Source organism: Festucalex cinctus, chromosome 14 (assembly GCF_051991245.1).
Source record: "Festucalex cinctus isolate MCC-2025b chromosome 14, RoL_Fcin_1.0, whole genome shotgun sequence".
In the NCBI taxonomy this organism is placed as follows: domain Eukaryota; kingdom Metazoa; phylum Chordata; class Actinopteri; order Syngnathiformes; family Syngnathidae; genus Festucalex; species Festucalex cinctus.
The window spans coordinates 5,230,255-5,246,966 of NC_135424.1; the positions used below are offsets into that span (position 1 = coordinate 5,230,255).

At 41.0% G+C, this 16,712-nt stretch overlaps 1 protein-coding gene across 3 annotated transcripts in view; it reads right to left on the bottom strand.

Moving 5' to 3' along the window:
- LOC144001510 (SH3 and PX domain-containing protein 2A-like) overlaps positions 1–16,208 on the bottom strand; it is a 52,455-nt gene extending 36,247 nt beyond the window's left edge. For all 3 annotated transcript variants that reach the window (XM_077495869.1, XM_077495868.1, XM_077495867.1), the window contains exons 1-5: positions 15,905–16,208; positions 12,984–13,064; positions 7,379–7,454; positions 5,859–5,935; positions 2,680–2,771 (exon numbers count right to left, since the gene is read on the bottom strand). In XM_077495869.1, the coding sequence (XP_077351995.1) occupies positions 2,680–2,771; positions 5,859–5,935; positions 7,379–7,454; positions 12,984–13,064; positions 15,905–15,976 (398 nt within the window). In that variant the 5' untranslated portion in view covers positions 15,977–16,208. The remainder of the gene's footprint in view (positions 1–2,679; positions 2,772–5,858; positions 5,936–7,378; positions 7,455–12,983; positions 13,065–15,904) is intronic.
- Between the last annotated feature and the right edge of the window lie 504 nt (positions 16,209–16,712).

Here is a 16,712-nt window from a genome sequence, read left to right on the forward strand (position 1 = left end):
TGGGGGCAGTATAATATACTGTAGACATACGGATTTACATGGATACTGAGTAACAAGGCTGCAGTTTCCATCTCAAACTCAAATAGAGCCACTAATTTGTGAATACCTCACCTCTACAAAAAAAAAAAAAAAAAAAAAAAAGTCATCTGGGTAAAATTCCTGACCCAGAAAAGAAAATGAAGGAATAGGTGGACAGCTGACATCCTTTCCTCCTCATAAATACAGGGAATACACTCAGCACTGATTAGGATGTCTGCAGGTAATGGGAAATGCACTCTACAAGTAAATGAGCAAAGCCAACCTAGCTCACTTGGATTGACATAAATTATCAACGCGGAAAGCTCAGTTGATGAACTGCTAATATTTAAAATACTCAGTGGGCGGTGGTCTTCTCATATTTGCATGTTGAGTACATAGAATCCACGCCGGGCTTTCATATGCTCAGATTGGAGGGTCCAGATGTAAAGTACAGCCAGGCAGCCCCCACACATACCCGCTGAAAGTCATTGAAAACTCCAACTGTGATGAGCGGATTATTAACGCCGCTGAGTAGGCATAGGCTGTTTGAAATGGAGTTGCAGTATGCATGCGTTTAGCGGAATTATGCATACTTCCATCAGAGCTGGAGCGAGTCCTGGAGTGTCTGGATGGATGTGCGCATGGTTCCAAAAATGATTCGGGAAGCTTAGATGCAGAGGGGAAAGAATCATCTCCATGGGGACTGATGGGGTGTAATTTACTAGCGGCCATTAAATGCAGCGCAAAGCCGTCAGACTACAGGTTGGCCAAGGCATTATGCTTGTCAGTAACAAGCATAATATAAAGGGAATATTATCAGCGAAAATGGCAAATTACACAACAGTCAATTTTACGCCAGCATAAATAACACTGCCATTTTGAGGAAATGTGTTATACAGTTTATAGCTGATGATGAATTTGATGTTAAAATTGAAGTTTCACTTATAAATATTACTATGTATCATTATATTATCGTTAGTAGTAGTATGGGTAAGTAGCAGTGATAGTGGTACTAGTAGTAGTAGTTGTGTTCTTGTACTTTTCATATAATATGAGTTGTAGTAGTAGGCTGTAGCAACAGTAGTAATTGTATGGATGTCGCCTAATAATAGTAGTAGGCAGCAGTATTTCTGTGCTAATGCAGTCAGAACCACACAGAGCGCAGGCTGGCTATTTGGCTCCCTCTATTGACAGCTTAACGACACAGCAGTCCATAATTTTGGGGACCAGTGCTTGCCACTAGATGGCAGGAGAGGATGAGTCGTTCGAGAACCACCCGACAACAATGTCCTTCAAAACAAACATTAAGTTGCCAATGAAAGAAGGTTTGAGAATACTATTTAATTGGATATACTCATTTGTCTAATGTAATCAACATAAATACCATAACAACTGTTTTCAGGCAAATGGTGAATCAAAGTCTCTCTCTCACACTTCTCAGTAGTCAGCATTTGGGTGGCATAACTTTTGAGACCCCCCCTCCCAATGTTTAAACTCAGCTGGACTGTCTCCCGGCTATTCCTTTGAAGTGGGATTAACATGAATGAGACTGCAGGCCCGCTGGACGCGGAACGATGACTCAAGAGGTTTCTCCCCTTGAGTGGGCCGAGCCGGGACACTGTAGCATCAACATTCATGGTCTGAGGAGTTTAAATTCATGGCTGTGCACTATCTAAAACAAAGCTTTAATCCGCAGAAATAAAAGGATAAGAATATCACTTCAGCTATAAAAAGGAGAATAAAAGGATGTGAGGGCCACTTTGACATTTTTAAGTATGCTAAAACCAATCCATTGGGCAATGGACTTTTATTTATTTATTTTTTATTTTTTTTGTATGTTATAGTTCCAATATTTTTTTTATATATAGAAGGTGATGAGTCGAGTAATTTTCTGTATTTTCTGGTGGATCACAGAAGAGCAATCTGAGTAAATTGGCATGCTTTGAAGCAGCGTTTACACGAGGATAATTCATGTAATGTGTCAGAAATTGGAGCAAAACGTTTTTGTTTTCAAACTGAATTCTCATTTTTCACTGGTGTGTTGTGAAGTGACATTTTGTCTGTATTTCGTAAAATGAACTATCGTGAATTTTTGGCTAGTATGCTAGTTAATACCATACTATTAATGAGCCTGAGGTGAAGGTGGTTTGTGTTGAAAAAATTCAACTGCTGAATACAGTCATTCATGTAACATGGTTTCAAGATTGTGTACATTCCAAATATTCTGTATGTGTTGATGCTTTTTGATTCTTTCTGTTGAGGGGCTTTGCCACCACCTTGTGGCATCTATACGCAACTACAAACCCCTTTTATGAAGGATAAATAATTCATGGATTTTTAGGGTTCACTGTAGGCCGCTAAGAATTGGATCGCAGTCCACAAAAGGCCCTGGGCCGAACTTTAGACACCAATAACTTGCACCAATTCAACACTGCGACTTCAAAGTGAGCATGACAAATTGACGACGCCGTGCCAAGACGTGAACTTTTGCCACATTTTCATGACACCGCTGATCCTAATTGCGTTTGTTCTGGGATCAGATGTCCCCCTGCCAGACGCTACATTTCATTAAAAGCCATCTCACTCATCTGGATCCAACACACGCATACAATGAGAGCTCATGAGTCAGTATATGGAGCGCACACGGTGAGTGTTACTCACTCAGTGGGAGGGTTGAGGTCCTCTGACTTGGTCTCAAAGAACTTCAGAACCTCCTCGCTTTGGGAAATGTGGGTGGGGAGCTTCATCAGAGCCTGCGGGAGGGAAGGAGAAAAGCTTCTGTTTGTCACCTATTGAACAATAAAAGGTCGCATGTATTCTGAAGTAGGTTTGACTCGGAATGAGTAAGAGTTGGTGACTGCACAGTAAGTCAGATGAGAAGACCAGGTGGAGGGTGCGGAGGGGAAGGAAGAAGCTTTCTTAGGCCAGAGTCAAGCCCACAGGGATGATATAGAATAACAATCATCTGTCTCAGCCAGCTGCTCTGGAGCCATAAACAAAGATTATAAAAAACACATTTCAAAGGACATGTCTGTGGTGTTCACTAAATTTCATTAGGGCAGGACACGGGAGCCAGAACACTTCCATTAGGTCAAAAAAAAAGAAGAAAGAAAGAAAACAGAATAAAAACCAGGAAGTTGCAACTGGAAAAATGATGACTGGAAAAAAATAAAAAGATGTGTCATTGTATAAGACGGTCGTGAAGGGGAAATCCGAGGACTGACACCGAAAACCACATTTTATGATATGCAATATATTTGTTCTTTCACTGTATTTTGCTTTCACAGTGGGATCTTGTTTTGGTGCCTATAATTATATTCCTACAATGACAAAATGTAATTTGAATGCCAAAACCACGTTGACATCAGTGCATGAGTTGAGTCAGTATAATGGAGTGCACAAATCTGAGCACTTATGTATTCTATAATTCACGATACTAATGAATCCTAAATGACCTCATTGTGGGACTTAAAAAAAAAAAAAAAAAAAAAGCCTCATTCTATTGCTTCTGCCAAGCATGAAAAGTTACTCAATTTTTATTGTTTTTAAGTAAATTAAGTACTACATAATTCATGTTCACCAACTTTGCCGGCAAATGAAGAAACATGTCAATCTGGGTGCAGAAGTGGACCAAAGTGCCAAGTGAAGAATTGAATAATATTTTTTGACAGTTACAGTCAACCTGCATTGGGGATAAGGCAGGGCAGTGTATCCGGTGTGTACTGAACCTTCGTAAATTCACATATTCACACATTTGTTCTGGTACCTGTCCTCAGCTATTCAGCTATATAAAAAGCAGTCCATTAGCATTACCATAAGCAATTTTGTGAAGTGAATGGAGGAGCTTCATTTAGACAAATGCAGGGCTGGACTGGGCAACTGGCATACAGGGCAGATGCCCGCTGGGCTGAATGTGGTACTATTTCATTAATATTTTCCTCTATTTTACCCCAAGAAAGCGAGAAGACCATTAATCGATTTCCAATATAAACAGCAAACTGAACCAGCGGTAGAGTAGAAATGTCAGGTCTGATTTCTTGGTGCCAATACAGCCCTGGACAAAAGTAGTTCTTTGCTACCATCTTGTGGCACCAACTTTTTTAGCCCCCAGACTCCAACTCATCTATTTCATACCCACTTTGGAAGGTGCATTACTGCCACCTACAGCACTGGAATGGGACAGTAATTGGCACATTTTGCGGCTGGCGTGGTCCGCTCTGCTGGGTGAGCTAGGCTGGGTAGCGCTCAGGAGTCATCAAGAACTACAAGTGCTAGCAACAGTGGTGTGCTGAGCTGAGCCAGAATCGAGGCAAAAAATTGCTTGAAAGCAATGGGCAGAATGCAAGTCGATCTCCTCTTCTGGAAGCCACAACATGTGTGTAAGCTGATCCGAGGTCAGCGAAGACGCTACTGGTGAAAGAGAAGAATTGCGCTTGCCTTGGCTGCTCGCCTGGCGGGGTGGGCCTGCTGGTGGCGTCTGGGAACCGACTCACCAGTTCCAAATGACTGGGACTAGACACAATCTACACACGGACATTCAAGATGAACTGAGCGAGCAGTGTCTGGGATAGTACGGGATGGATAACGCTAAAAATTAACTCATTCACTGCCAATGACGACAATAGACGTCAAAATTCCAAGCAAACAGCCAGTGCACATTTTGACAAGAAATTTTAATTTAGTTTGTTATTCATTTTTTTCATTCATAGTTATTAATCCCCATTGTTATTAATAACAATAATGACAACAATTTCATTGCTTAGTGCTACCATCGTGCATAGTGATCGGTCTTGGTCTTACTGAGACCACAAACTGGGTCTCAACCTCCAGAAGTCAATTTAGTCGACTAAAATTGCTCCTTATTTTTGTCGACTAAAGTTGGATTAAAACTCAAATACAATCAGGTGACTAAGTTATGACTAAGGCTTTAATTATATTTAGTCAGAAGACTATAACTAAAACTAAATTGAAATTTCTTTTTTTTTGTAAATAACATTTTAATTTTATTTAATTTATTTTATTTTTTTTTAAAATTAACACTGGCTGTTTGCTTGGATTTTGACGTCTATAGTTGTCATTGGCAGTGAATGAGTTAATGACTATTCTAAATAATGTATATGACTGATGCGTTATCGTAATGGGTCGATGGGGACGCGTCTCGAATAAGCCTCGGCTTCTACCCGTCAGCCCTTCTTTCGGATGTCAATGTTTCAAATGATGTGATGTGATTGATGTCAGCTGTAATGTGTCTGAAGGGAAAAAATGAATAAACCAAACCAAACCACATCATGATGCCACAAAACGGCCGCCCCGTAAGATTTGTGTAATGTTGTAGATTTGTGAATGAAAATCAGCGACACACTTGGCACCACACCTGCCCAGCACTTCCTCCCTGACTTCACAATGAAGAGAGGGTCAGGTAGCGGCATGTTATGTTAACTCCGCTGATTCATTCGTGCTTTCTTCATGTATTCTGCTCCAAGCGAGTGTGCCCCCACTTCCTTGGCTTCCTTTAAGGGCTGCCTATTTACAACTGGCCACAGGAAATGAGCGTTACAGATAGAGCGCTCGCTTTCCTGTTCAGGCCTGGGACGGGAAGATAAATGCCCTGAAAGGCTGCCCTGAAAAAGTTGCAGCACTTACGCGCTGCGAGTGAAGCACTCAAAGAGATAACTTGTCCCCGTCACCCTGACTGACCAACACTAGCACTAAAGAGTCAGTCATTGTCTGACCTAGAACATAAAACTTTATAGCATTTACACGCCATAAAATGACATTTATGGACATGTGTTACAAGACAATTACATCTCTGAGGATGAGACGTGCAATCTTGGTCTTACTTTGCAGTAGTTGTCCAAGTGCTTCAGTCTTTTGACGGCCACGTCTCGGATGTGGCTTCGACGAAACAGGACTTTACCTGCAGACGAACACAATACAGTCAGTTCATAAAAACAATCAAATATAGCACATAAAAGTAATAATGAAGATTCTAGTAAAGTTGTTATCAACATGAGCTGTCTTGACAATCTATCATGTGAAGATGTGTTCAAATAGTCTTCAAAAAGGCAAATTTGTGAATGGTAAACAATCCCGAATACAATATGTGGGGATCACTGCATAAGCCCATCCAAATTATTTTTACTAAAAGGGAAGTCAGCACCAAAAAATGTTTTGACAAAAATATGTTGTTCTACACAGCCCCACTCGTCTAAATATGGTATTCTGGTTAATATAGTGCCATCTGTTTATCCATCTCAGGGGGCAGCCATTTTGCCACTAGCTGTCGACTCAAGATGACATCAATGTTGCTCAGGTCTCAGGTAACAACCAATCACAGCGCAGATTCAGAAAACAGGTGCGCGCTGATTGGTTGTTGCCTGAGCCCTGAGCAACATTGATGTCATCTTCAGTCGACAGCAAGTGGCAAAATGGCCGCCGCCTGAGATGGATAATAACGGCTGGATTTTGCTTCATAACTCGTATCGCAAAAATGTCATATTAATCATAATGTCATGTTTAGACTAGTGAGGTCACATATAACACATTATTGTGAAGAAATGTTTAAGGTTGACTTCCACTTGAAGTGTTTCATTGTAACTATAACATCCTGTCATGTTGCGGGTCAAACTGACCTGTTTGGAAATTCTAGGGGGGAAAAAAACGTAGGTTCAACTTTGTCTGCTGTTCTTGTTAAGAAACAAACACAACAGGAAGACTATATTTTGCTAAAATGATGTTCGTTGTGTGTGTGGGAGTATATGTCAATCAATGGTGGTCTTACAGAAGCCCAAAATAGTATTGGCCAGACTCAAGCAGTCCATTTTGTCTTACAAAGGAGCTCTTCATTGCCCCCTTCTGCTTTGACTCAAAATACGTTGATCAGATTAGACCAATTTCTCCTTGCGAACCTCCTGCCTACATGGCCGACAACGCATCTCTCAGGCTTAGGTGGAGTGAATGATCGTAAAAAGTAAAACAATGCGACATGACCGGCCATGCAAGTGTACAATAAGTTGCAGTCATAAAAAAACATGGGCTGTACATCCTTCTTCTGTTCATACAAAATAACTTCCACACTAGTTAAAAGTTCAATATGTCCAGTTCATTCATTTTACAAATGGCCGACGTGATCTGACAAGAATTAGCTTGCTTCCTTGGACTTTAATCAGGTTAAATTTGTGAATATGCTGCAAATATGTGGGGCATAACTGTGCCATAAATTGAACAAAAATTGCTCTGATTGGTTAAAATAATCTAATAATCTATTAGCTATAGGTATTCGTAATATGGACTCTGGACCCGCCCATTGAGAATCTCTGATGTAGTCTCGAACTGTGTCAAATTTGTGTTGAATCGTCACCTGGCAAAAAAGGAATAATCCTCTTTTTGGGGTCCTTCTGTCCTCCTTCGATGGGAAATTTGTCAAGAATCCGCATCTGCAAAAGTAAAGAATTAAAAACTCACAAATGACTCAAAATCACACTTCAATGAGAGAAAGAAAAGCGTCAACGGCGACGTAAGCAAGGCAGAAATTGCATCGATCGTTCCCTGTAATTTCTTTCAGATGAGCTCTGGTCTTTGTACATGGATTCGCTAGCTGGCGTGTAAAGTGCTACTGTGTCATCCATCACACATAAGTGCCACTTTGATCTCTGGACTAGTAGACGAGGTTACATCACGCGCACTTTTAAATGGGGGGGAAAATACCCTCTTAAGCACGTTCCACTTAAGAAACTTAAAAAGCCATAAGATAAAGACCAGAGAGGCCAGCATACCAAATCCAGCCACCCAGACAAAGCATCTACATTATATGCGTGATTGTAAAATGAGCACGATTCTTTTTTTTTTTTAGTTTGTTCTTTTAAATAAATCCAGGTGATAAAATATCCAAAGACAGGCCCATTTCTACATTTGTTCCAGATGTGCCTTGTGAAGCAGAAAGTGAGGTGAGTGTCGAGCGCGTTCAATAGCAAACAGAGTAGTGAAGAAACATAGAAGTACCAGGTGGACAAACAGAAATGTAGAAATTTCTGCCATCCGATGCGGTTTTGGTTTTTGCGGCCCTCATCTGCTGCCTTTAACAAAATCCCCACAAATTTTTACCCTTGGCTCAAATGTGGAAGGTTAGAAGATGTGGTTTCCTTTGTAGACGTTGACTATTGTCATTGTGTTCTAAAGTGCAGACTGAAATGCTGCGTCAGAAAAACATCCTTGTTGGAATGGGCCAGAACACATTCAAAAGTCCTTACGAGTAACATCAGATTCTTCTACCGCACTGTTTTTCACTTTGGGATACTACGTCTGTAAAATTACCTCTGCCAGGGAGGTTCTGTTTTCACTTGTGGTTTGTTTGTCACCCCACAAACTTTTTTTTTTTCTTTTTATGATGATGACTAAGTATTATTCCAGTGATGTGTAAGCTGAAACGGGCCAATTTATTTATGTATTTATGTATTTATTTATTTATTTATTTTTTAAAGAAGAGTAAGTATTATGTTTCCATGAATGTAAGTATCTTAATTAAAACATCTTTCCCAATTTAAATGAAAGGATAACATTCCATTAAAATATATACATATATATATATATATATATATCAATGTGTATTTCTAATAATGAAAAGAAATAACATAATTGTAGAAATGTAGAATGTAAAGAATTCAACAGTTTGTGCATCATAATTCATTGCAACTCTGTTATGCACGACTTGACCACTAGGGGCAGTGTAATACAGTCATGAAGACTAATGAAGACGCATTTCATGATACATACAATGAGTAACTACGTAAGGTGCTGTAATATTAGCAGAGCCGAGCACATCGGTGTCACCTGGTGGGCTTCCACATTTTCGGCAAGTGCTTTATGACGCAAAGCCTCGTAAAAATACACTGGCCAAAATGTGGAAGCACGCGCCGGCCGAATGGTGAGTATCCGTCAACGACGGGCCGATGGAATGACGGTTTTGCCAACCTCTGAATATTAGCTGGGGGGGTTTCACAGAGGATGAAGATTATATGCCAGTTGTTATTTTGCATGCTCGTCACATTGATGAGGTTTCAATTTAATCTCAACCAAATTGCATTTGGCTAAAATTTCGGTTTGACTCGGAAAATCCCATATCACACGTTGCAGGGTTCATCAGGTGCTTTTAGTTATTAACTCATTCACTGCCAGTCCAGGACAAAAAAAAATCTTTGACGTCTAAAACCGTCTATGGCAGTGAATGTGTTAAAGTTGGATGTTCGCATGTTTTGAATATTCTTGGAGACTACACAAAAGTTGTTGTTTTTTTAACTATGTGTAGTAAACGCTGCAATTTACTGTTGTTGCTTTAATACCAAGTTGATGCATAAGGAAAAAGATTTTTTGCACATTGTTTTATTGAGTGTGCAGGAAAAAAATGAATCTTTGACGTCTAAAGCCGTCTATGGCAGTGAATGTGTTAAGATCATAAATTGTAGCACACATTTCTTTAATATTTTGAAGGTGACAACTGATGAAGCTCTTCCAAAAATCTTTCTTTGGCAAATGCGCTCAGTCGGACAAAAGCGAAGCCTTCGACTCCCTCAGCGATGGGAGTGCTCACTCAACACCTTTCCGAGGCATCCATTGGCCACGATGACATCATCCCGTGGGATGTGGCTGGATACATTCACAGTTTCACTGCTCAACAGGTGTGAAAGGTGCTTGTGTGGTAACAGCTGGCCAACTTGGAGCATGACCCACATTAGAACCACATTGATTTGGATCATGTTTTTTTTTTTTTCTTCTCCATCTCTGCATCCCAGTAACAACTAACTTACTATCTTGTAGCATGTAGCGATAGTAGCCACTTGTGCTAACTGAGCTATGTTATACAGTGATCGGGCAACTGGTTTAAGTTGGATTCAAAGTTAAAGCAGACAGAACTATGAGCTCATTTAGAAGCTGCAAGCAAACTATAGTTAACACGAATAACCTGCGCAGCTACACATGGGTGGAAACAAAAACTAAAACGAACTGAAACAATTGTAATTTTTAAAAAAAAGTGTAAAAGGGTAAGGCTCTTCGGAAGGAGCCCTAGTACTTCTGTAAAATCTAGAGCATTTCACTTAATTGAACTCACAGGGGTGGATAGGCCAAAACAGGCAAATAAACAACACCGCATGGAACTGGAGACAATGGAACTTTTTGGAGAGGAATCTTAGGCAGGAGGAGTCTGGAGGAATGTTGGTGTGGGCAGGGACTCCAACTCTGACTTGTGTTTTGACATCTACTAGACACTTGTTTACTACAGAGAGATTAGAGTGCACTGACCTCTTCTTTCTTGGACATGATTAGACTGCTGTTGTGAAAAAAATCGAGTCATATAGCTAACCTCACAATCAGAAGCTGCGTTAACAATTGCCTCGTCAAAAACATCTGTTTTCTGGCACTCATCTCTCAAGTCTGTTTTGCATTAAATCCCACCGAATGCAGGCAGAGTAAGAGCATTCGCAATTCGATTCAACAATCTGATTCCGCAATCCGATAACGATGGCAGCTAACGGACTTTTTGGGGAGGTTTCGATCCAAAAGGAAAAGGCAAGCCAGGTCGCACACTCCCAAATCCTGATGTGGAATGCAGCAAAAAAGCCGTGTGCTCAATCCACTGAGGCTGCAGGGTGTGGAGACTGAAAACTCCCTTCTGCTTCTCTCGGGGGGTAAACTCTGCTTGACACACTGACCGCTTCAAGAAAACAGAAAAAAAAAATAGATCTGTGCTCAGCACTATTCTGACATGAAAATAGGTTAATGTGCTTCAGTCTGCACATGTATTAGGGAAGGCAAACCACATTTAAGCGAAGCAGCGAGAAATAAAATAAGCAAAGAGGAGGATAATATATGATGATTGTTACCCAGAGGGGCTCTATGAGCTATGCTAAGTGCACTACTGGAGAAGTTTAAAACATTAACAACATACAGTAAATAGATTCTTAGTCTTCCAGGCTGTTTTGACACGTTTTAAAGAGCAGGTCTACACCACCGCCTGCACATAATTGTCCACTCGGTGACCTTTCTTTGTTTTCCACTGAATTGATAGTTATCTGATGAGATCATTTGTCAGGCCCGGGTGTCAAATGGCTCTTTATTTTTGCCTCTGTCAGCTTCTAGAGAGCATAAACCGAGCAATTGTGCTCCAAAAACTGAGACGGCATCTGGAGTTGGATAGTAGGTGTTAGTTGGCCGACGCACAAACAAAAGCTCAGTTTCTGGGTTGAGGGAAGAGAAATATTCCGATACATCCGTGAATTCAAAACACTGGGACGGCCTCCGACATCAGTTTTAGGAAGAATTTGTTCGTGTTATTCCAAACTACATCCCCCTTCTCTTGGTTTTAGTTCACTAATCCTCACTCAATTTGTTTTCCCGTTCCCCAAGAGGTGCACCTGCTCAGTGCCGATCAAAATATTGTCATCACCCCCCCCCAGTGTGCTTCACATGCTTTATTAATAAAATGCACTTTTCCCTACACATTTTGCGCATACAGCTGCGGACCCCCGCACATAAAAAGCACCTCAACGGCAGCAATCTGTGAACATGATGGCGAATGTTGACAGAAACGTGTGAGAAAACCTTGTTTCCATCAAACACAGAGTCGTGCTTCCTGGATATTAGCTCGGGACCGTAGAACAAAGGGTTTCCTCTGCTCTGCTGTAGTTCCAATAGGCTACCAACGAGGTTGGCTCACCAAGAAGAACAGATCAACAGAGTTGAGGGGTTGTTTGATCTATGCTATACGATTATGAATGTGTTAGCAGCTAACTAACACAAGTACTGTGCGCAAAGTTGTTGCTGAAACTGTTTAATTCCCTCCTTAACTCATTCACTCCCAGGCGTTTTCACTGTTTTATTGTTTTTTGACTGATTTTGCAATGCCCACAGGATATTGTGTTCTATTGCTATAAAAACATGGAACCTACCAAAAGAAAGATTAGTCTCTTCTTTCATCAGGACAAAAAAGGTTTGTTTGTTTTTTTATCTGTTTTTGTTTTGCAGCAATTAGCATTAGAATATAGCTATGTTTCATTATTATTCACAAACCTGTTGAGAACACTGGGAAAAAGAGCTTGTTGCAACATGGCCCATGCTGCTCTCTTATACTCTGTTGCCACCTGCTGGCTTTTTTGTTGTTGTTGTAATAACTACCATTGCTTTAAGCGACCTGAAGCTGCATCAAAGCCTTGTGTATGCTCTAGGATTAAAAACAACAACAACTACAACAACAAAAACGTATAAATACGTTTTTGGGAGTGAATAAGTTAATCATCCAAGCAGTATGCTTTTATTTTGTTTCCATTGTAAATACATCTGAAGTGTCCCTTTTTTATCAACACCCCTCCATTTTGATGCCAGTCTCAGTGGTGTGCCTCGCTACACTTGTTGAGGGTGGAGCTAGACATACTGCAGTCCACTAATTGGTTGAAAGACAAACTGGCCACTTTCTTTTATGCTACAAAGAAGGGATTGAATGGGGTGAAATAATAAAAACTTAATGTGGATTATAACAGAAGAGGGATAAAAAGCATTGTTTCTTGTTTACAGGCATTGTAAGCCGGCGATGTAAATTCCCGCCTGATTAGGATTTACCTGGTTTGAACCGTACCGTGGCAAACTGAACTGAACTGAGCCACGAGGTTTCAGAGATCTGTTTTGTTTTCTTCTGGCAGTTTAGCCCCCCATCAACCTCTAAGCCCCCACCTTGCATCCTACATTCCATCTGACATGTTTTTTTCCTCCCTCCATTTACGTGAATGAATATGATACAGCTGTTGACTGGATTTCATCTATATGCTTATTTCCAAGGGGGGCTCAATCATTCTTTGGCCACAATCAATCATCTGAACATAAAGTAATGATCTTAAGGTCAAGACAACCAATGGGTTTAATGGCAAACTGGCAACATAAATAACTTGTGACTTATTTGTGTGTTGCTTATTACATACCTGTAGGTCAAAGAATTTGCTGTATCTCCTGTAGATGACATGAGACGTGGAGTCAGAGTAAGTCACGTTGATAAGGTACACCTAGTGAAAGAATCACAAAAAAAAAGACAGGCATGAAATCCCTTTGTCAGAGATACAAGAGACAAGAGACACACACAAAAAAAAAGCACATTCCCTCCCGTCTTAACTTGAGGAGTTCGACAAAGGTCAAGTAAACTCATTAAAGTTGGTGCGCTTCACTGACACATTGGAAAGCTATGCCCGGGTCAATGGATTTCAGGTAATGTCTCATGCCTGTAAATCATTTGTTACGATTAAGATGCACGAGCATGACTCTTGTCGATCCAAAAATCAATTTCTGAAGGGGTGGGTGGTAAAAACAAAACAAAACAAAACAACATGCTCCAATTGTGTCAAAGCACTGACAGCAGTGAAATGTTTACACATCCACAAGCTGCACTGGGAATAGCAGACATCAGTCACTAACAGGACACAACGCAGATGCCAGACATTCTCCCATAATAATTCTCCATTTGCATGAACAATTAAAGGCCAAAAGACATTTTTTCCAGCACCTTTGAGGTTTCGGAAACAGATGGCTGAACCTAATGCTTTTCGATCCGAGCACGTGGGAGCTCGCTCGGGGTTTAGACACGCAGCGTTCACACATATGGCGACAATCTGCAAGGATGAGTTTGAAAGTCGGTCTTCACTTCAGTTTATTGAGCAGGGTGTGCAGTGAGGAGGAACTGCCTCTCCGGCGGCTCACTAATTATATACGCATGTGTGGATGTGTGTGTTTAACATCGTAAAATGTCATTCACAAAAAAAAGGAGGCCAGAATGAGAAAGTAACCTCAAAGGGACTGCTATTGTACGCCGATATATTCGACCCAAAACAAATTCATTCCTTACAAAACTGATTTTATTCCATTTTGGAGGTTCAACTGTACAGCCTAAGAACTTGCCATCGGATCATATTCAAGCAGAGTCCTAAACAAGGATGAGTTGCCATGGTCTCCAGTCCTGTCAGTCCCTGGAAGGAAGTTCCACTCGAACTGCGAGGAAGGACAAAAGACAAAGGGTTGCTTCTTTCCTCCCTCCAACCGGATAAGCATTTTCAGTTGCTTAGCTCATTGATAATGAGATTTTTTTTTTTTTCCTTCCTCTACTTCCCTAGAGGGGACTTCCCTAACCTCCAGCTTTCTTCCCCGGGGACCGTCAGTCTGTGCCTTCTGCTTTTAGGGACCTTGGGGAAATCCCCACACAGCAGGAGATGGATGAGGCAATTGATCCTAACGCTCAGGTTAATTAATCCAATTTCCGCCTTTGGACTAATTGACTTTGGGGTCCCACTGAGACGTGTGTTGTTACTTACGTCAGTGAAATGATAACAAGCAGTCCAATTCAGTCATATAGGTCTGGGATATGGATTCGTTTCGTTGGTGGCCACCCAGCTAACGCGACACCATGGACCAATCGTCAGTCAACTCTAAATTAGGCAGTGAATGGGAAGTGAAGTGTTTTAGGGTTGCAGGTAAGCTGCAGCCTGAGCCAGTCATTTCGGGCTAGAGGCAAACTACACTGTGGACTGGTCACCAGTCAGTCAAAGAACACATACAACCAATTAATCATAGCTACTAACTAGCCAATAATACACAATGCTCATTGTACTTGTTGTAATTAGTGGGAGGAGTGTGCATGTTTCCTTTAAACAAACTGGTCGGCATCATTTTGTGTTCCATAGCATATATGCTATAATGCTAGTGTGTTTTCCACCCATCCATCCATTTTCCTAACAGCTTTTCCTCACAAGGGTCGCGGGGGGTGCTGGAGCCCATCCCAGCTGGCTTCGGGCAGTAGGCGGGGTACACCCTGAACTGGTTGCCAGCCAAACGCAGGGCACACAGAGACGAACAACCATCCACACTTATAAGCACACCGAGGGACAATTCGGAGCGCCCAATTAACCTGCCATGCATGTCTTTGGAATGTGGGAGGAGACCGGAGTACCCGGAGAAGACCCACACAGGCACGGGGAGAGCATGCAAACTCCACCCAGGAAGGCCGGAGGCTGGACTCGATCTTTCGTCCTCAGTACTGAGAGCTGGACGTGCTCACCTAACCACTCAACCACCGTGCTGCCCTTCAATGACATATAAATTGTGTTAAATTGAACACAAGTGGCGTTTGGTACAAAAGCTAGCAAGGCTAGCCGCTATTTTCAACACTTTCTGTACCCTGTGCATCGAGCTTTATAATATGGCAAAATAGGCCAATTGGAAGACCAGACGCTAAAAAACACATGATTAGGGTTTGAATATCGATGCAGAGTAGACTAGTCCAATCATCAATTCAACCCCTGGCTCACATTCAGTAAGTAGGCCTCTGCATCAATAAATATCTTACAAATTTCTTATATGTGTTTCTGTACAGGAAGGTGGCCTTTTCTTTGTTTAGGGTAAGCAGTATAGTAATAAATAGCTAGTACACACTGAATGGCTTGCCTTTTAACATTCAGATGTATTGCTTTGTGAGACTACTTCAGTGATTATCCAAACTTTACCATGACTCCTTCAAACAAAGAAGCAAAAAAATAAATAAATAAAAACAAAAATAGATAACCGCTAAAATACACTAAAGTCCATTGAAACCTATGCCGTTTCCTAATTCATACAATTAAAATTACATTGAAAACAATTAATAAAGTAAACAAACAGATATCAGCTGAGGTTATGCAAGTATTTCTCAAGCTATTTTTACTAATTCAGATGTAACCTAATAATGACTTAAAAAAAAAAAAAAAGGAGCATCCCATGATTCCCATTTGGTTCTTCTTGTGGTTCCCAAGCTTGTTTGCAGGTTACAAGAAAACAAATCGTAATTGATGTCATATTGGAGCCAGGTATTCGTACAACTTACATAATGTTTGGAGGGATTCCTCCTCTTCTGTACATCCACAACATTGACGTCAAGCACTGTCCTGAGCTGCATCTCGACAGAACTGAAGTTTCACCACGAGATCAAAGCACAGCGTCTGCCCATGAAAGCCAGAAGAAGTTTAACAACGACTGTCAACTAATTTCTTTTTTTCTAAGTTAGAGGGGAAAGTCCATGGATGAGAAGAGGGTGCCTCTCGGTCGGTCGCGGAGCTTCTGATACATGACAGTACAGCAAAAGTGGCATTTAATCAACAGTTCTCCTCCCCCAAAAGGAGGGGGTTGGACCATCGCAAAAAAAAAAAAAAAAAAAGTGTGCAGGGCGGTCTCATGCACCGTCCTTTTGCTCCCGCCGGCTTGGCCCGGGTACAATGCATGTTGAATCCAGATCACAAGGTGCAAGAAATCATCAGTTTAATGACTTCATTGACAAAAAAGGCTACAGTGCATGCAAATAATTTTCAAAGATTGATAGAAATTAGAATCACAGCATGTTGTACGAAATGGTGGGAAAATTTGATGGTTTGTCGCATGGGGGCGCCATTACACAATAAAGCACATTATAGGGAAACACACCTACTCACCTACTGTATGTTTATTTTTGGAAGCAACTCCAGCAACCTGCATTGAATTTGGCACTGCACTGCATCACATTGGCAGCTTGAATATTTTTCTCATAACCAGTTATCAGTGTAACAAAGCTATTATTGCAATGTTATTAACAGTGGATAGAAAGTCAGTTTTAGTTACTATACTGCACTTTTTACAGAGATGGTTAAAAATAAATAAAC